General features: G+C 41.0%; 1 protein-coding gene across 1 annotated transcript in view; it reads left to right on the top strand.

Moving 5' to 3' along the window:
• Pth2r (parathyroid hormone 2 receptor) overlaps positions 1–21,854 on the top strand; it is an 82,401-nt gene that overhangs the window by 17,303 nt on the left and 43,244 nt on the right. Inside the window, exons 3-7 of the mRNA XM_060368496.1 lie at positions 12,002–12,112; positions 12,227–12,342; positions 17,688–17,785; positions 20,087–20,276; positions 21,347–21,500. Of these exons, the coding sequence (XP_060224479.1) occupies positions 12,002–12,112; positions 12,227–12,342; positions 17,688–17,785; positions 20,087–20,276; positions 21,347–21,500 (669 nt within the window). The remainder of the gene's footprint in view (positions 1–12,001; positions 12,113–12,226; positions 12,343–17,687; positions 17,786–20,086; positions 20,277–21,346; positions 21,501–21,854) is intronic.

The following is a 21,854-nucleotide window of genomic DNA, read 5'->3' on the forward strand; positions in this document are numbered from 1 at the left end:
ACTTTGTATCCCCCCTCTAGTTCCCTCTCTCCTCCCCTCCCAATCCCCCATCTTTCCCCTTCTCCACACACTCCCCTCCCCAAGTCCACTGGTAGGGGAGGGTTTCTTTTTTTCTTTCTGATCCTAATCTGTTAGGTCTCATCAGAGTGGCTGCATTGTCTTCCTCTGTGGCCTGGTAAGGCTGCTCCCCCTCAGGGGCAGGTGATCAAAGAGCAGGCCAATCAGTTCATGTCAGAAACAGTCCCTGTTCCCATTACTATGGAACCCACTTGGACACTGAACTGCCATGGGCTAAGTCTGTGCAGGGGTCTTAGGTTATCTTCATGCATGGTACTTGGAGTATGAGTCTCATGAAAGAACCCTGTGCTCAATTTTTTAGTTCTGTTGTTCTCCTTGTGGAGCTCCAGTCCTCTCCAGCTCTTACTATTATTTCCCATTTCTTTCATAAGACAATTTTTTCACTTTGTATCCCGGGTGTGGCCCCTTCCCTCATCTTCTCCTAGTCCCATTCTACTCTCTCTTCCCCCCTTCCACTCCCCTAGTGCATTGAAAAGGGGAGTCCTCCTCCCCTACTATCTGACCCTAGCATATCAAGTCAATCAGGATTGCCTAGATCCTTTTTCTCTGTGACTTGGTAAGGTCACCCCACCAGGGGAAAGTAAATCAAAGAACAGGCAACGAAGTTCATGTCAGAGAATGCCTCTGCTCCCCTTATTAGGGAACTCACTTGGAGACTGAGCTGCTTATGGGCTACATCTGAGCAGGGGGTTTAGGTCCTCTCTATGCATAGTCCTTGATTGATGCATCAGTCTCTGCAGGGCCCCTGGTCCCAGTTTTTTTGGCCCTGTTGGTCTCCTGGTGTGGTTCTTGACTCCTCTGTGTCCTTCTTTCCCCCTTCTTCCATAAGGCTCCCTGCACTCTGTCCAAAGTTTGGCTGTGGGTCTCTGCATCTGCTTTGATCCCCTGCTGCTGGAGTCTTTCAGAGGACATCTGTGGTAGGCTCTCATCCTGGGTCTATCCTATTTGCCCTTCTGAATGAGGATTAAGCCTCTTCCCTAGGGTCCTCCTTGTTGTTTAGCTTCTTTAGGTCTGTGGATTTTAGTATGTTTATCCTATATTTTGTGGAGAATATCTGCTTATAAGTGAGTATATACTATACCTGTCTCTCTGCTTCTGGGTTACCTCACTCAGAATGATCTTTTTTAGTTCCTACCATTTGCCTGCAATTTTCATGATTTCCTTGTTTTTAATTGCTGAGCAGTATTCCATTGTGTAAATGTAAATGTACTATAACTTCTGTATCCATTTTTCTATTGAGGAACATCAAAGTTGTTTCCAGATTCTGGCCATTACGAATAAAGCTGCTATGAACATGATTGAGCAAATGTCCTTGTTGTATGGTAGAACAGGAGTGGTATAGCTGGATCTTGATGTAGCACTATTCTCAGGTACTTTTGATTGGGATATTAAAATTGTATATATTCTTAAACAATCACATTAAAACAGTAATATTTAATCAACACCAATTTATTTCTTGTTTTACTAGTTTAGGGTAACATTTCCAATCCTTTTAAGATGTTTTAGATGTGATACAATGTACACAATTTTAAACTTACCATTTTATCTACATCCATGTTTATTGTTCAAGTACTAAGTGTGTCTACATTATTGTGTATCCACTCTCCAGATAATTTTCATCTTGAAATATGAAATAATTAATATCTTATAAACAAGTACTTATATTTCTAATTATCTTATTCAACTTTCCATAAATTCTTATTCGGGAATCTTTTTGTTTTGTTTTAAGATGGGCTCTCCCTAGATAGTCAGGAACTCACCCTGTAGATCAGGCTACCTCAAACTCACAGAGCTCCACCTACTTCTGCTTCTCAAGGGCAGGGATTAAAGACATGCACCACCATACCCAGCCAGGAACATTTTATGTAAATGGTTTACACACAAAATTTTCCTTATTTATTCTAATAATCTTTGTCTATTAAATGAATAGCTTATTTCAGTTGTCTCAATTGTGCGTGAGAATGTGCAATATTTGAATTTAACTCTACCATCTTATCGGGACCCTCTCGGCATCTCTTCTATCCACCCTGTCTAATCTTCTTTTGAGTGGACTGAAACACTTCTGCTTATTTCCATACCCAGTGCCCACATGGGCTCACAATCATCTGTAACTCCTGTTCCAGGTGATCTGATGCCCTCTTCTGAACTCCACAGGCACCAGGCATATATGTGAGGCACATACACATGCATGCAGGCAAAATATTCATATACATGAAGTAAATATATGTAAAGGATTTTATGGAAATAAGTTTCTCATACAACCTCTCTGGGTTTATGTCTTATTTATAGTCTTTTTCTTCGTTTATCTGTGCTGTTTTGGTAATTTCTTCCAAGTATTTTTCAGTTCCCCAATCCTCTGTGTAGTATTGTATAACAGTTGTTTCATGCATTTATCAATTAATTTGAGTTTTTATTTAAAAAATTCTAAAACCTATATAGTCCTACTTTAAGTCTTTTGTACTTTCTTTTTTTTTTTGGGGGGGGGCAGGGTTTCTCTGTGTAGCCCTGGCTGTTCTGGACTCTATTTGCAGACCAGGCTGGTCTCAAACTCAGAGAACTCCACCTGCCTCTGCCTCCCAAATACTGAGATTAAAGTCATGTGTGCACCACACCTGGCCTTTTGTACTTTTAATATTCTTTGAATTTCTTATTTTCCTAGGCATGCCTTTAAGATTCTGAGTTTATGAATTTGTATTCCTACAGACTTTGCTGGTAAACCGGGGCTCCTCCAATGCTGCCTTATTTCCTTACCTGCCATATGAGATAGGAAGCACCAAAGCTCAAGCTCTTGATTTCCGGTTTTTTTGTTATTTGTTTTTTTTTTTGTTTTTGTTTGTTTGTTTTTTTTCTTCTACGAGACACCTACAAGAACTAGAACTATTGCCTTGACATTAGTTACAAAATTTTGGATTAGAGTGGTTTTTTTTTTTAATTTTCATTTTTTATTAGCTGATTGCTTATTTTAGCTCTAAATCTAGCTGAGTTTGAAAAGTCTCTGTTGTCAACAATAATTTTGTTTTACACTAGTGTTTAGGGATGTCTTACTGACTTTGTAGCAGGATTGCCCATAAAGTTTTATAGCCTCATTATGCCCTAGGCTTATCTTTCATTACTCAAATACATTAAAAACCTAACAGGTTACTGTAAGGTTCTTAGATAAGACCTAAATCCAGTGATTGATACCTCTGTAGAATAATTTCTGGCCTCATGTTTCTTTCTTTTACTTTATGGTACATGTTAAAGGAGAGACTAAGTGTTGATATTAGTTAATTTGGCTTTTATATGTCTCTTACAAGAAAAGTAAGTTTTCTGAAATGTCACTCTGAGAACATTCCAGAGGAAAATGTTTAATTTACCTTTAAAGAACACTCAGATAAGGGGACAGAAGCTCCAAAAGGAGAGCAACAGAGCCAAAATAAAACCTGAGCCCTGAGGGTCCTGCAGAGACTGATACCCCAACCAAGGACCATGATGGAGAGGACATAAAAACCAGGCTCAGATGTAGCCCATAGACTCAACATCTAAGTGGGGTCCATAATAAGGGGAGCAGGGATTTTCTCCATGAACTCAGTGACAAGCTCTCTGATCACCTCTCCCTGGGGGATACAGCCTTGTCAGACCACAGAAAAAGACAATGCAACCAGTCCTGATGAGATCTATAGGCCAGGGTCAAATAGAAGAGGAGGAGGAGCTCCCCTATTAGTGGACTAGGGGATGGGCATAGGGGGAGAAGAGGGAAGGAGGGTGAGATTAGGAAAAGAAGAGGGAGTGGGCTACAGCCAAGATACAAATTGAATAAATTGTAATAAATGATAATAATAAATAAAAATTAAAAAGAACACTCAGATTTTCAAATCTACTAGAAAACAGTAGTAACACATGAAAGAACTTGGAAAGATTATTATTAATATTCATGAGGAACAAATAAACTGTTCTCTAGGACAACCTACTGAATGTTGAGCTGTAATATCTTAGATATTACCTAGTCTATCCTGATCTTATGTGTCTCTCTAGAAGCTGTATCAGTATCCTGTGTGTGTCCAGGGTGGTACTTTAGTAGAAACCATTGAAAACCATGAACAGCATGTTCTTCTTTGCCCTGTGGGCTTGATGGTTTCATGGGCGTGGTAGACGTCCTTCAGGATGGTACATAATTTTAACAGCAGAGACATTCACAACTGTGAATGGCAAACAACTGTGAACCATGGCAAACATCTCAACCAGTGAGGGATCAGGCAAAATCTCCTGGGTACATAATCATCATATCTTAAAATTAAAAGGGCAGGAGTTAGGTGCATATAGCAAGAAATCAGTCAAACAAACAGGCATCCCAGGAAGAGGGATTAGGACAGCGAAGGTTAGTAAGTCTGAATCAGTCACAGGCTGTAGAAATGTCAAATGAAGAATAAATTATCTGAATGTATTAAGTTGTGCAACACCTGGCATTTGTGAATATGTGCATTATATGCATGAATAAGAGTAAAAGAGAAGACTCCTGCTTTAAAGTCTTTCTTCTAACAGAAATATGAGTTAAATGGAGTCCAACTTCAGCCTACCTTTCAAGGAAAGTGCTTAATTATACGTAAATTAACTAAAACACACTGCACTTAAGTTGTAAAAAAAACTAGACTGACATTTTGAATTTACCAGCTAATGTAAGAAAAGTTTCATCTTAATTGATCTTAAAGTCAAAAGGCAGATAGAAAAATATTTAGGGAGGGGCTGTTAATGTTGTATATAACCATTGTAAATCTAACAAAAATAAATGAATTAAGTATTATGGAATATCGACAGCATCAATCCCATGTTATAAGTATATAGTGTTCTTTTTTATTTCTGAAAAAATATTGGACTCGTGAGACGGCTCAGAGGCTGAGAGCGGCTCTTGCAGAGGACTGGAGTTCAATTCCAAGCACCCACGTGGTTGCTCGCAGCAGTCTGTAACTCTAGTTCCAGGACCCTGACTCCTCATCTTACCTCCTCAGGCACTGTGCACATGTGGTTCACATTCAAGCACTCGGTTGATAAGACCGACAGACAGACAGACAGAATCACATACACACACCATTTAAAAAACTTTATAGTAGAAACAAAAATTTCCAAATGTTTATGAAAGGGAGGGGTTAATACAAACTCCTAGTCGTAAAATTATTGAAGATTTAAAAACAACAACAACAAAAAAAAACCCAGCAGGCTTCATTCCTTCTGGTTCTCCTTTCAAGTATGATCTTATTTTGTTATGAGTAATTCCAGAGCTAAAAGGAGAAAAGATAGTTTTTCTGAATTTTAGACCATTCTGCATAAACATCATAACTGAACAGGCTTCAGTAATAATTACCTTGGTTGGAATATGGAAGGGAGAGTCAGAGTTATAATTAGTGGTGTTAATTTGTAAAAATGAGAGCGATGAGTCATTAGTAATTAGTTTGTGCCAAATAATCGAAGTGTTTCTCATATGATGACCAAGGAGGAAACATTAATTAGGAGCTCCACATTCTAGGTTTGAGGTTCAGGCCTCCCTCGTCTTTCCAGCCTTTTGTGAATATTTATCATTCTTATTGTCAAAGAGCCTCCCAAGACATCAGCATATTCTATAAAAATATTGTCTTGAGGACTGTTGGTTTTCTGATTTTGGGGGAGAGGTCTGTGGCTGTGTTCATTCAGCTATAGGCGGGTATCTTATAGAAACCAGAACATTTTCTCAGAACATAAGAACATTTTTTTAGACTGTTCTAATACTGAATAATTATACAGTATACTGACCCATAGATTTTTACACTTGTATACAGAGTTTAATTCGTCATGTGGCTAACACTCAAACATAGCCCATGACATTGGAGCATGCATTTCCCAGACAGGAAAACAAGACCCTGCTTCCAGATCCAGTCGGCGTTGGTTGTGAAGCGCATATCAGGCACATATCGATTGAGCAGTAGCGTTAGTCTTCTGAGACAATAACAAATAACCGGGATAAACAAGCTTATATAGGAAAACGTGTTTATATTGGCTCATGATTTTGGTTTTATTCCATGACTGGTCGCCTCTGTTGTTTTGGGCTCATGGTGATATAACATGGCAGAAACACATTATGGAGCAAACTCCCAGAGAGAGGAAAGAAGGAACCCTGGTCCTACTGTCCCCTCCAGAGCATGTTCCCAGTCACCGGAAGATGCCCCACTGGGCGTCACATTAAAGTTCCTGGCATCTCTCATGGGCTTAGTCATAGCTTGTACATATTACTAAGCCCACAGGACATGGTGGGGGCATTTAACATCCACACTTTAGCCGTGGTCCAGATATGAAAAGACATATGACTTATTAACTACAAAGTAAATGGGCAGGGAGTCATACGGAATTCTATTGTGTTGTAAAAGATACTGATGGGTGAGATTGAGTCACTAGCCACTGGGAACAGCAAGAAAAGCAAAGGACCGCTAGCACATCCAGCAGCAGCCGCAGCAGCAGTAGCTGCAAAAGCAGATGCTGTAGGCAGATGCAGTGGTGCATCAGACGCGGGAGGCAGTGGGATGAGTTCCTGGGTCGCCTGTGGTGTGCGAAGGCAGGCTGTGACAGTGTGAGGGAAAGTGCGGCTGTTTCCAGGAAAATGTTCTCTTCTGTGAGGACAGTGTGGGTGAAAGAAGACATTTTCTTTTCTTTTCCCTTCAGCAGGACACAAAACAGATCAAATGTTTGTTTCTAGGCGACAAGGGGACACTGAGAAGTTAGTTCAGGTTGATGCTCAATTATTATCGGGGATAGCAGTGTCTGTATGAATTTCTATTCATCTGGGTTTCTTTCTTTTTTTATATCCAACTGTTTTTTATTCTGTTTTTTTAATTTAATTTTTTTAATAATTTATTCACTTTAAATCCCGATTGTAGCCCCTTCCCTTGTCTCCTCCTGGTCCCACCCTCCTTTCTTCTTCCCCCCATTCCCCTCCTCTAATTCTCAGAAAGGTAGAGCCCTCCACCTCTACTTTCTGACCCCAGTCTCCTGTGGAGCTCCCCCTTCTTCCATAAGATTCCCTGCATTCTGCCCAGAGTTTGGCTGTCAAGTCTCTTCAGGACTGCCTGTGTCTTATTCCTCTGTGACCTGGCAATGGTCTCCACACTAGGGGGAAGTGATCAAAGAGCAGGCAACAGAGTCCATGTCAGAGACAGCCCCTGCTCCCCTTAATAGGAAACCCACATGAACCTGCCTATTGGCTGCATCTGAGCAGGAGGTCTAGGTCCTCTTTATGCCTGGTCCTTGGTTGGTGCATCAGTCTTTGCAAGTCCCCATGGGCCCAGATTTGTTGGCTCTGTTGGTCTCATGTGGAGCTCCTGTCCCCTCCAGGTCTTTCTACCTCCTTCTTCTTCCATAAGATTCCCTGAACTCTGCCCAAAGTTTGGCTATGAGTTTCAGCATCTGCTTCCATACCCTGCTGGGTAGAGTCTTGTGGATCAAAGACCTTAACAGAAAAGCAGACACACTAAATCTGTTAGAAGAAAAAGTGGGGAAGATCCTTGACCTCAATGGCACAGAAGACAACTTCCTGAACAGAATACCAACAGCACAGGCTCTAAGACCAACAATCAATAAATGGGACCTCATGAAACAGAAAATCTTCTGTAAAGAAAAAGAAACTATCAACAGAACAAAACACCAGCCTGCAGACTGGGAAAAGATCTTCACCAACCCTTTATCTGACAGAGGGCTAACATCCAGAATATATAAAGAACTGAAAAAGTTAAACACCAACAAACTAAGTAATCCAATTGAAAAATAGGATACCTCACTTGAGTTTGCACCATTTGCATGCAAATTTCATGATTTTCTTGTTTTTAATTACTGAGTAGTATTCCATTGTATAAATGTACCCCAATTTCTGTATCCATTCCTCAACTGAGGAACATCTGTGTTGTTTCCAGCTTCTGGCTATTACAAATAAAGCTGCTATGAACATGGTTGAACTAATGTCCTTGTTGTATACTTGAGCATCTTTTGGATATATGCCTAGGACTAGTATAGCTGGATCGTGAGGTAGCACTATTCCTAATTGTTTGAGAAAGTACCAGATTGATTTCCAAAGTGGTTGTATAAGTTTACATTCTTACCAGCAACGGAGGAGGGTTCTGAGTGAGGTATCCCAGAAGCAGAAAAACACACATGGTATATACTCACTTGTAAGTGGATATTAAACATATAATATAGGATAACCATACTAAAAATCTGTACACCTAAAGAAGCTAAGCAAGAAGGAGGACCCCAGGTAAGATGATCAATCCTCATTCAAAAAGGCTAATGGGATGGACATCAACAGAGGGAGAAGAGAGAGATCAGTACAGGAGCCTACCACAGAGAGACTCTGAAAGGTTCTACCATGCAGGGTATCAAAGCAGAGGCTGAGGCTCATAGCCAAACTTTGGGCAGAGTGCAGGGAATCTTATGAAAGAAGAAGGAGCTAGAAAAACCTGGAATGGGAAAGGAGCTCCACAATGAGAGAAAAAAAAATCTGGACACAGGGATATTTTCTGAGACTGATATTCCAACTAAGTACCATGCATGGAGATAACCTATAACCTTTGCACAGATGTAGCCCATGGTAGCTCAGTGTTCAAGTGGCTTCCCTAGTAATGGGACTGTTTCTGATATGAACTGATTGGCCTGCTCTTTGATCACCTTCTCCTGAGCGGGGGAGCAGCCTTACCAGGCTACAGAGGAAGACAATGCAGTCACTCCTGATGAGAACTGATAGATTAGGATCAGATGGAAGGGGAGGAGGACCTCCCCTATCAGTGGACTGGGGGAAGGGCATGGGTGGAAAAGAAGGAGGCAGGGTGGGATTGGGAGGGATAGTTGGGATACAAAGTAAATAAACTAATTAATAATAAATAAATAAATAAATAAAAAATAGAAAAAAATGGGATACAAAGCCAAACAGAATTCTCAACAGAGGAATATTGAATGGCAAAGAAATACTTAAAGAAACGCTCAATGTCTGTAGTCATCAGGGAAATGCAAATCAAAACGACCCTGAGATTCTACCTTATACCTATCAGAATGGCTAAGATAAAAAACTCAAGGGACAACACATGCTGGAAAGGTTGTGGAGAAAAGGGAACCCTCCTCTATTGCTGGTAGGAATGTAAACTTGTACAACCACTTTGGAAATCAATCTGGCACTTTCTCAGAAAATTAGGAATAGCACTTTCTCAAGATCCAGCTATACCACTTCCGGGGCATATACCCAAAAGATGCCCCACCACAAAACAAGTACATTTGCTCAAATGTGTTCACAGCAGCTTTATTCATAATAGCAAGAGTCTGGAAACAACCCAGATGTTCCTCAGTTGAGGAATGGATATAGAAATTGTGGTACATTTACATAATGGAAGACTATTCAGCAATTAAAAACAAGGAAATTGTGAAATTTGCAGGCAAATGGATGGAACTAGAAAAGAGCATCCTCAATGAGGTAACCCAGAAGAAGAAAGACAGGCATGGCATATACTCACTTATAAGCAGATATTATGCATATAATATAGGATAAACATACTAAAATCCACAGACCTAAAGAAGCTAAACAACAAGGAGGACCCTAGGGAAGAGGCTTAATCCTCATTCAGAAGGGCAAACAGGGTAGACATTAGAAGTAGGAGAAGACAGGGAACAGGACAGGAGCCTTCCACAGAGGACCTCTGGGCTGATTTCAAACCAAACAATTGTACATGACCAGTGTTAGCTAGTACTTGTGGTAGAATAATGGAGCCCCTAAAGATACCCACTGCTGGCACACGGTGTAACGGCCAAGAATGCTACATAGCCAAAAGTGATGTTGTAAATGGAGTTGAGCTTGTGCACATTAAAATGTGGAAGTTATTCTGGATTATCTCCATTGACAGAACATAATCTTGAAAGATGGAGGAAGAAAGTGGCTGAATCGGTTGAGCTGTAAGAGATGGGGAGCAGAGTGGGATTCAAAATTTGAGAAGGATCCATCCAGTCTGTGTTGCTGATTGTGACAGGGAGGAAGGAGGTCAGAAGACAGTTATGTGAACAGCCTTCAGAGGCTGGGCAAGAGCCCTGCCAACAGCCAGAAAGAAACCAGCTTTACAGCGGAGGAACCGAACTCTGCCAACTACTGAGCTGAGCAAGTAAATATGCTCACCTTCACAGTCTCTTGAAGAGAACACGGCCCTGCCAGCTCCTGGTTTTGTCCTCATGAGTTCATAAGCAAAGGCCCTACTGAGGCAGGGTTCAGAGCTTGTTCAAAACTGTGAAATTTGCCATAGGAAATAAATGCAGTATTCATAGCAAGCGTCTCCGTTTGGGAAGTGGGGGTGTGACGTGGCTGATGAGCTTTCTTCTTGGAAGTTCAGTGTATGACCAAAGGAAAGGAGCCCCAGGGAGCACAGCATTGTCAGTGAGCATTTGTTAAACTCCCGTAAGTGTCAGGGGCTGTGCAAGCAGCATGGCTAATGCTTGAGACAGAACAGACAGGAGCTCTACTCTTGGCTTTCTTCAATCCTTAAGAAAAACAATAGGACTTAAGAAAACAATAGGAAAAAAAACCCATATAACATTGGGAGGTGTTGAGAACTGTGAAGGAAAGACAGCAGGAGATAAGGAAGTGGTGAATGGGGAAGCAGTTTTAGACTGGGAATGTTTCCTTAGAAATTGACGCTTGAGAAAGAGTCTGGAGGAGGGAAAAGAAGGAGTATTGAGGTGATGTAGAAACCCAGGAAGAGCAAGAACCTGGACATCTCCCTGACATACCCTGGGGGAAGGCAGATCCTTAGGGTCTTCAGACATGGCCAAGAAGTAGACTGAGGCTCAGTGAGGTGGGGGCGGGGGACTTTGGTGGCTAATGTGATAGCGTGAATGTGAGCGTACCATTGGTACCAAGTGCTTGAATCAGGTAAGATGGGACACTCAGGGGACATAACAGGGAGCAGGAAGTAGCTTTACCTGCTAAACAGGCAGCAAGGACAGGAGCGGCCAAGGATTCATCACGAAACTGTGGCTTGTGGCTGAGACTGAGGGACGTTCTGCGGGTGTGTGGACTCTCTACTGAAGATCTACCACTTTCCAAACTGCCGAAGCACCCCAGAAGGCTTCTGACTCCGGGTTGTATAACGCAGGGAACACACAATATGTTGCAGTGGGACCTGGGCACGGGCTGGTCTTCTCTAGACAGTCTTTGGTTCTATCCTAACATGTCCGTTCCCCACGCTTTCCACAGCTAATCTCCAGAAGCACAAGGACCATGGTGGGGAGAGCTGTAGAAAAGTGTCCTAGAGAGGGTTCCGGGTGGGGAGAGAAAGAGGAGGAGAAGGAGCTGGGGGAGGAGCTGGGGGAAAAGGAAGGAATAGGGAGAGGGAATAAGAAGTAAGAAGAGCCTGCTGAAAACTCATCCAAGTCCAGTGTGATGGACTTGGAACTCACACGAAGGATGAGAGTGCATGCATCTTGAGAAGCATAGAGCATTCATCTTGAGAAGTGTCAGAGGTGAGCACAAGAATCTAAATCGTGAATCACTTGTGCACCAAGTTCTTCAACAGGAAAACTTTCTAAAAAAAAAAAAAAGCTGAGGTAACATTGTAGCCACTACCTAGACAGTTGGAAGAAATATACCACAGCTGTTCAGAGTGACTCCCAATGTTTCTTATACGGCATTGCTTTTAGAGCGAATATGCTGGAATGATTGAGATGCTTTAATTTAGCAAATCAAAGACTCCTGGTAATGTTCCCAGGAAGAGACCAAGCAGGTGATTTCGGGGGACATTTGCATCTCCTCTCTTCTGGTTTAGTTTCCAAACTTGTCAGTTTGTTGGTTTGCTTACTTTACATTTTGCCCCAGGGACTGACCTCAAGTTTTCTGTTTCAAAAGCATTTGTTCAAGATTGTTTTCTTGTCTTTCTTTATTTCCTTCTCTCATCAGAAGGCAATTGCTTCCCAGAATGGGATGGACTCATTTGTTGGCCTAGAGGAACAGTGGGGAAAATGTCAGCTGTGCCATGCCCTCCTTATATTTATGACTTCAATCATAAAGGTAGTGAACTTTGTGAGATGATTGATGGCAATCAGACATTTACTCTTTTCTTTGATGTTTCATAACAGACTTGTGGGGAACTATGCAATCTCAGCGTCTTTCTTGTTTTTCCAGGAGTTGCTTTCCGGCACTGTACCCCCAATGGAACGTGGGATTTTATTCATAGCTCAAATAAAACATGGGCTAATTATTCAGACTGCTTTCTGCAGCCCGATATCAGCATAGGAAAGGTAATGACGTTGCTATGTTTGTGAATCCCCGGGGAAATCGCAGAATAATGTTTTCACATAATGCTGTCAGCCATTATATACAAAATCCTTTTATTTAGTGACAAAGATCATGAAGGATAAAAATACTGGTAGAATCCTTTTAGGCGCACCTGAACCTTTCTCCTGTTTTTCTTAGGATAGACTTATCTGGTGTGCTCATGCAAATGCACACTCACTCTCACACACAGTTTATTATTTTGCTTTTTACATTATACTATTCTATATTATATAATACTATAGCATATATACAAATTGGTAGTGAGCAACATGATTCACAATCCATTCTTGACTACCTGTGAATGCTGAACCCCATCTCACTATGTTTCTGAAGGATCCTTTCATTTTAGTGGTGTGTAGTCCAGCGCAGAAGATTGCCGTGGATGGTTTCACTTTAAGTGACAAAGCAGAATCTTGGAAGTATGCTGAGCAAGGATCAGTGTACAGGTCTTCTAGCACAATACCTTAATTGCACAGATGGGAGTCAACTGTGAGCCAGGGGAACAGTGTGGGCCCAGGAGACAGTTTGCTGATGGTGGGGTCAAGGGTGAAACTCTCATGTCCTAATTTTCTGCTAGAGTGGTTTGTTGCAGCCACCATAAATGGGAGAACATTATATTTGGTGGTTTAAAAGTCACAGCTAAATAATCCCAGTTACTTAGACCAGCAGTGACACATGCTGGGGATGAGAATAGTCAGCTCACGCACGAGAGCCTTTATGGGGACCATAGAACACGCTGTTGGTGACGGAGGCTAAGCCCCAGGAGAAGGAGGGAATCGGGAGGGGGAGCATGCAGTAAGAATGGCCCTGCTAAGAATCACTGAGAAGAGTTAAGAAGAGTAGGCCATGAACTCGAGGGGAAAGTGGGAGGGAAATGAGGCAGGAAAGGAAGGGGGTATATGATGTAACAGTATTTCAATTAAAAAAAAAATAGAGAAAGAAAATCTTGAAGGGTTGTATCCTTAGATGTCATAAGCTCATTTCCGAGACTGATTATAAAGATTTGGAGTAGGGAAACTGAACAGAAAAAAAAAAAATTCATCGAACAATTAGTTGTTGTGATGTATAGTATGAATAATTTAAATTGTGCTTCCAAATCAATCATTTGTAGAAACCCATCAATACAAGCAATGGGTAGTCTTTTTCTTTTTCCCTAAGGGAAGGTAGAGGCTCCTGGGACCATTAATCGGTGGGTCTGCAGCAGAAGGAAGCAAGCAAGCATGTCACAGAAGGGGCTAAAAGAAAGTAGGAGAGGATAGAAGCTTTTAAACCAATTTTTAACAGATAAGAGCTACCGTAAGGGGTTACAATCCCAAGGACTAAGCCTTAGTGAGAGTGAGACCCCTTGGGGCCTTTACTATTAGCAGCACTGAAGCATGCCAAAGGCCGAGGCAGTGAAGAGACAATGAGGACTGACGCAGATAAAAACTGTAAGTTATCCGAAGTCATGGGGACAGAGCACAGGAAATGAGAGAAATCCCTTGAGGCACATGAGACTCTTATTAAGTATATGATGACTGTGTAGCAGGCAGGTCACAGAGAGAGACATCCTCCAGCCACATACACAGGCCTCTTTGAGCACAAGGCTGCGGCCTGACAAAGAGGCTGAAAGGAATTTTCATCTGAAGCAAGAAGGTGGCTGGCTGAGGAGTGCCACACAGGGGCAGGTGCAGTAAAAGCCCCTGAGATGTAGAAAGGGTGTTCTTTGCTGCCTCTCACTTATTTCACCCCTGGACATTCTAGCAGAGCAAGAGAGAAAGAGATAATAAAAGGCATACACACTGGGAAAGAAGGAAGATTGTTTGTAATTACAGATGATATAATCTTACAGAAAAATCCCAGAATCCAAAGGAAAAAAAAAAAACTGCTAGAGCTAATGAATAATCTCAGTAATGTTTCAGACTAAAAAATAAAAACAAAAAAACCCCTTCACACTAAATGAGAGCTTCCCTACATTAATAAATTACCAAGAGCAGAACAACAAGAAAATAATCTCATTTCCATTTACCAAAATGACATGAAATAATTAGAAATAAATTGCTCAAGGGATTTAAGACCTGTGCACTGAGACTATAAAATATTGATGGAAGAAATTGAAGCTACAAATAAGTAGAAAGGTAGTCAACATTCGTGAGTTGAATAAATTAATATCATTAAAATGTCCATGATGACCAAATTGATCTACAGATTCAATCCAGTCCCTATAAAATCTTCACGGACTTCTTCTTCTTCTTCTTCTTCTTCTTCTTCTTCTTCTTCTTCTTCTTCTTCTTCTTCTTCTTCTTCTTCTTCTTTTAACATAAATAGATGAAACTATTCTAACACTTGTACAGACTCACAAAGGACCACAAATAGCTAAAACTGTTTTGAGTGATAACAAAGCTAGAATACTCACATTATTTGACTTCAAAGTACGTCACAAAACTTAGTAGCCAGAGCTGCAGGATCCTGGCATAAAAACAGACATACAGAACTCTGGGACAGAATAGAGCAGTTGGTAGTGAAGCTGCATATTCACGGCCAGCTATGTTTGGAGAAAGACGCTAAGAAACACACAATGCAGAAAGGGCAGTCTTTTCAGCAAATGCTGTGCGGATGCTGCCTATCTCCACACTGAAGACTACAGTGACTGTTACCCTGTGTACAAAAAGAAAGACAAGGAAGTGCGTAACACCTGAAAGAGTAAAATCAATAGAGGAGAAAAAATGGGAGGGGGGAATTCATCAGACCTTTTAGATGTGGCCTCCAAACCCATAGATAATAACAGCAATACAGACAAACTAGATCCACACCACCAGGGGAATAATGAACAGAACGAAGACACAGCCTCTGGAGAGGGAGAGCGCACATGAGAGCCGTAAGAGAATGTATCCATCCAGATACAGTGTGACAGACTGCCAGTGTCTGCATTTGGGAGGAAGGGATTCTAGGATCAGGAGTTCAAAGCCAGCCTGGCCTATGGAGTGAAGACCCACCCCACCCCGTCAAGGATATATTAAAATACACAAGGAACACAACAACTCTATATAAGAGATGAGGCAATTATTTCATAGGCTAAAGATGTGAGTAGCTGTTTCTCAAAGGACAATTAGCAAACTGCCAACAGACGTAGGGAAACATGTTAAACATTATTAATCAGAGAACGTAAATTAAAACTACAATGACAGGTATCTTGTATCTGTTAGAACAATTATTACCAACATGACAAAAAAAAAAAGCAAGAACTTAAGATAGGAACCCTATATTATTCACTGGTAGGAGGCATATTAATACAGCCATGATAGGAACAAGTATGGCTGTTTCTTAAAAAAAAAAAATTGAATGTCATGTTATCCAGAAGTTTCGTTACTGGGTGCATACCCAAAGGGAATACAGTCTGTATATTGGAGGTACATTTACTTGTTCTTGTTCCTTGTGGCATTACATTAGTCTAAAATTAACTGTCCATAAGTTTCTTGAATGAAATCCTAAATATGTTCTCTGACTCTAAAAGCTATTAATTAAAAATTAAAACAATAGGTTCATGAACATTTTACAAACAGTTGACAATACTTGCCTCATGGAAAAGTTCAAACTGAATAAAAGGAAATCCAAATAATGTCAATGGCTTAATTAGGAAACAAGATCATTGATAATTCCAAGTTTTTCCATGCACTGGTATAGTTTCTACATCCAGCTAGGCAATGTGACACCTAAAACAAACATTGAGAAAACTACACAAAATAATAAAACAAAATTCTAAGGACATTCAAACAACATACAAGGTAGCAGGAATATTTTTAAATGAAAAAAAAAACACAGTATAAAATAATAATGTGCTTAGCCTCAGTGTGTCAGTACTGTATAAAATATGCTCTATATACATGAATCAATTGATATCATCTGTTAAAGTATGATCCCAGTGCATATACATATGCTGTGAACATACCATTACTCAGCAATGAAAACATCCAATTAGTGGGGGTTGTGACAACTTGGATGCATCTCAAGGACTAGCTTCTTACAGTCTCAGTTGGCTTACACGCCACCATGGAAAGACAAAACCATATGATGGAAAACATTTTCTAAGCTATCAGGCATTTGATGCTGGAGATGGGTAGGGTAGGCATGGCCACAGATGAGCAGGATCTTTGCACTGGTCATTGATTTCTGTGTCTCGAGTCCAGTGGTAGTCATCAAAATGTCCACGTGTCATGAGATCACACAGTTTATTAGACAGCATACTGCCATAGTGTTGAGTTCTTGGTTTGTATGTCTTAGTATAGTTATGTTACCTAAAACCATTATACGAAAATGGATGGAGGGTACATGAAACCTCTTTTACAATACTTTCCATTTTCAGGGACTCTACAATTTTAGGGCTGGAGGAGAGATGGCTCAGCCGTTAAAAGGCTAGGCTCAAAGAGCAGGCCAATCAGTTCATGTCAGAGACAGCCCCTGTTCCCATTACTATGGAACCCACTTGGACAGTGAACTGCCATGGGCTACATCTGCGCAGGGGTTCTAGCTTATCTCCATGCATGCTATTTGGTTGGAGTGATCACCTCCCCCTGAGGGGGAAGCAACCTTACCAGGTCACAGAGGAAGACAATGCAGCCACTCCTGATGAGACCTGATAGACTAGGATCAGAAGGAAGGAAAAGAAGACCTCCCATATCAGTGGACTTGGGGAGGGGTATGCATACAGAGGGTGGAGGGAGGGAGGGATTGGTATGGGAGGAGAGAGCTACAGGGGGACACAAAGTGAATAAAGTGTAATTAATAATAAAAAATTAAAAAAGGCTAGGCTCACAACCATAAATAAGAGATTCTACCATTTTAAAGAAAAAAATTAACAAAAGTGAAGTTTAATTCATGTAACAGTATTGAAGATTATCAAATGCAGTTTGTTGGCAAAAGGGCACACATTTTTATAATTTTTAAGTGCAAGAGCAATCTGGAAGAATATGAAGCATGTGAACAGAGAAAGCTAATTTTTGGTGACAGAAATTGAAATCACAGTTGTGAGTGGGTGGCTTTTTCTCTTTTTCAACAGGCAAAGGGTACAAATGAACTTAGTGTGTCGAAACCTGTCAAGCAGCTTGCCTTAGATTTGTCTGTTTTATTGCGTGTAAGTTACAGCCCATAAAAGCTAGAAAGAACCAGACACAACATTCCAAAACTGAGGTTTTTTTTTTCTATTTTTATTTATTTATTTATAACTTTTATTAATTACACCTTATTCACTTTGTATCCTACCCATAAGCCCCTCTCTCCTCCCCGTTTTGAATCACTGTCTTTTCCGTACGTTGACTGTCTCTTCCTACAGCAAGAGTTCTTTGAAAGCCTGTATGTCCTGTACACTGTTGGCTACTCCATCTCTTTCGGCTCCTTGGCTGTGGCCATTCTCATCATTGGCTACTTCAGGTGAGTGGTTTCCAATTACTTTCCCCCAGAAGGAGTTTTCTAATGCCCAGGTAGGACACACACAGTGCACACAATCTGTGTTCCCTAACTTTTTCCTTTTTGAGATAGGTTCTCATATAGCCCAGGCTGGCTGCAGGTTTGCTGTGTGGCTAATGATGATCTGACCCTGATCCTTCTGCCTCCACATACACAGAGCTGGGATTACAGTCTAAATACCATACCTGGCTTATATGGTCCTAGGGCCTGAATCCAGGGCTCCATGAATGCGAGGCCAGTACTCTACCAAATGAGCAACACCCCTACTCCAGTTCTCCTTTTCAGCTAACACAAGATTTTAGGTGAAACCTATTGTTAATTGTCTTTGACACTTCATTTTCATGTTTTCTGGAAACTGAAAGAATAAAGTGTGTGAAGCATGTGGACTGATGCATCTTTCTATCTCAGTATATTTGTTTGTGAAGTGGTTGGTACTGCATGCAATTTAACGAAAATATTCATTCATGGTGAAGTAACTCATTTTTTCCCCCAAGTTATTTTGGTACTGTTGTAAACATACAAAACCATGTTCTAAATTATTTGATATCAGCCCATAAAAGAGTATTACAGTTGTAACAAAAGCTGTAAAATTCCATATAACTTAAATTGACAGAAAATTGTGACCAACGAAATTGAACTACAGCAGAGAAAAGCATGTACTGGGTGGTTTTACTACCACATACACAGTTGGCTACGAGTCTAGGAATTCATGAAAGAAACAGTAGATGGTTGGATAAGTGCCCCAGGGGAGTACCCAGGGACTGCACAATGTCAACCAGTTTTGGAGGGTAGAAAAGGGAAGAAAAGTCTCTTACTGAGACCCCAAGTCATTCCCAAGTATAAGAGGTCAACAAGTATAAGACACCTAAAGAAACTAAGGAGAACTCTGGCTAAAATGCTCAATCCCCATTCAAAAAGGCAAAAAGGATGGACATCAGAACAAGGAGAAAACAGGGAACAGGACAGGAGCCTACCACAGAGGGCCTCTGAAAGGTTCTACTCTGCAAGGTATTAAAGCAGATGCTGAGACTTATGGCCAACCTTTGGGCAGAGTGCAGGGAATCTTATGAAAGAGGTGGGAAATAGTAAGACCTGGAGAAGACAGGACCTCCACAAGGAGAGAAACAGAACAAAAAAATCTGGGCCCAGGGGTCTTTTCTGAGACTGATACTCCAACCAAGGACCACTGATAGAGATAACCTAGAACCCCTGCACAGATGTAGCCCATGGCAGTTCAGTGTCCAAGTGGGTTCTCTAGTAAAGGGAACTGGGACTGTCTCTGACATGAACTGATTGGTCTGCTCTTTGATCACCTCTGCCTGAGGGGGGAGCAGCCTTACCAGGTCACAGAGGAAGACAATTCAGCCAGTCCTGATGAGACCTGATAGACTAGGATCAGAAGGAAGAAGAAAAAGATCTCCCTTATAAGTGGACTTGGGGAGGGGCATGCGTGGAGAAGGGGGAGGGAGGGTGGGATTGGAAGAGGAAGAGGGAGGGGGCTACGGGGGGATACAAAGTGAATAAAGTGTAATTAATAAAAAATTAAAATAAAAATATTAAAAAAATTAAAAAAACAAGTATAAGAACGGAGAGGGTATGAATAATCCATCCATGTGTGAGTCAAGAAATTTTGGGTTATCTGAGAACTCAGAATGTCTTTTCATTTAGTGAGCATGTAACAGACTGTTATTGATGAGATCCAAATTAAGAGAAAAGTAGCAGGAGAGAGAGAGAGAGAGAGAGAGAGAGAGAGAGAGCGCTTGAGCACTGTATTTATACTGTAATATAACTTAGCATGATAGTTTAACACAACAAAAATTAGATCTCAATGATGATGGTAGGTCAGAATATATTTGAAATAAATACTCAATAAGTTAGATATTTTAGCTCCAACTCTTCTTCCTTCCTTCCTTCCTTCCTTCCTTCCTTCCTTCCTTCCTTCCTTCCTTCCTTCCTTCCTTTCTTTTTGTGTTTTTTGAGATTTTCTCCTTGTAGCTTTGGCTGTTCTGTAGACCAGGTTGGCCTTGAACTCATAGAGATCTGCCTGCCTCTGCCTCCCATGTGCTGGTACTAAAGGCATGTTCCACCATGCCTGGCTTGACCCACGTCCTTTCTGTTAGAAAACTAATAACGACTTTTCACTTTTGAGTTTACAGTGTTTTCCTTTAGCGGGGAAGCATTTGGGTTCATTGGGGGATTGGGGGTATTTTCTTCCTTTGTTCTAATTTTATCCAATCTGAACAATGAATATTTTTTTCTGCATAGACGATTGCATTGCACTAGGAACTATATCCACCTGCATTTGTTTGTGTCCTTCATGCTGAGAGCTGTGAGCATCTTTGTGAAGGACAGAGTGGCCCAGGCTCACCTGGGAGTAGAGGCACTGCAGTCTCTGGTCATGCAGGGTGATCTCCAGAACTTCATCGGAGGACTGTCCACAGGCAAATCTCAGTATGTACGTGTTCTCATTTTCTCTCGCTACAGAAGTTTTATAAGTAAGCTTCACATCATATTCCACCAAACACTAACTTGCTTTGAGTTATTTTGCTTGTCTTTAAATTTATTACTGTCTTCTCACATCTCTCATGTCTTTTCATTTGAACTTGATTTTCAAGAACGTTCTACAAAATGCATGATTGCAATGGAATTTGATGTATGGGTCACAGTGGCTGTCATGGGTTACTTTCAAAAGTGAAGTCTCATCTGCAAAAGCAGAAGCCTGGGATTTTAAAGGCCACCATATTCAGTTCCCTTCTTGTACACTTGAACTTCCAAGGCACGTGACTTTTCTCTTAAATGCCCCAGTCTTAGAGTTTAGAGTCACACAATAGTTCAGTAAATTTGATCATGGAGTGCGGGGCGGGGGCGGGGGTGGCATGGTCACCTTTGGCACCTGTAGATTGATCTTCTCACAGTCCCAGTGAATGCCTGTCTAGCTGCCTTTCCCTTTGACTCTGTGGGCCTGTTGTGTGATTCTGGCTTGGCCTGTGGTTTGTCACAGAGTACTGGATGAAGCAGACTCTGTGAGGAAGTCTGGTGAGGGTGGAGTGAGCCCAGCTCAGTTTCAAGAGAACCACTGGCCCTTTCATAGAACCCTCAGAAGTTCAGTGTCTATTGTTTTCAGTCATTAACATTTGGTACAGTTTATTTTGCTGTGGTCACATGAAAGGCCCAGAATGAAACAAATCATAGAAACATGAATGATAATCATATTTCCCTCATTTTTCATCATTCTGTTTTTTTTCTGATGATTATGTTATTTTTATAAAAAGAAAAGAACTATGAAATTTGGTAACTACTAAAAGAAAAAAGTTATTTAAAAAGCAGAATCAAGTCTGTCGTCTGGGAAGCCCCATGTTAAGACAACCTGATCCTGATCTTTTCAAGATTCTTAGCGTTCTCATGAATTAAGACATTTTTTGGTTATCAGAGGTGAATGGAAGAATTATATTCTAGTGGTCTCAGGGTGGCATCCAGCACAATGAAAAATCCTAATTCAACCCAATTCTGGTTCATTTATAACAGGCCGGGTGCAAGATCGCTGTTGTGATGTTTATTTATTTCTTGGCTACAAACTATTATTGGATCCTGGTGGAAGGGCTCTACCTGCATAACTTAATCTTTGTGTCTTTCTTTTCGGACACCAAATACCTATGGGGCTTCATCTTGATCGGCTGGGGTAAGCATTCCTGTCACCTTCCCTTTGACTGGTTATGGGATTGAGTATGTTGAACCTTGTCTATCGCTAGCCTTCCTTCATCCATTTTCCCAGAAGAATCCAGACCATCTTAATTTATGACTTTTCTTTGTTTCATTATTCTGTTAGTGAAATGCATTTATTAAAATCAATTCTATCATTCTTCCACGAGGAACAAACTTTTCAACCTTAAATTTGGTTAATATTTCTAGGCCTAATTCTCTCTAGAACTCTGTAGAGGAGGCTGGAAAGAACACATTGTTGGCTGTACTTGTTCAAACTTTCCAGACCTGTGCCTTGTGCCATGTCTGTTCTGTCAATGATTTCTTCCTAACA

This window comes from Meriones unguiculatus, chromosome 15 (assembly GCF_030254825.1).
Source record: "Meriones unguiculatus strain TT.TT164.6M chromosome 15, Bangor_MerUng_6.1, whole genome shotgun sequence".
NCBI classification, from domain to species: domain Eukaryota; kingdom Metazoa; phylum Chordata; class Mammalia; order Rodentia; family Muridae; genus Meriones; species Meriones unguiculatus.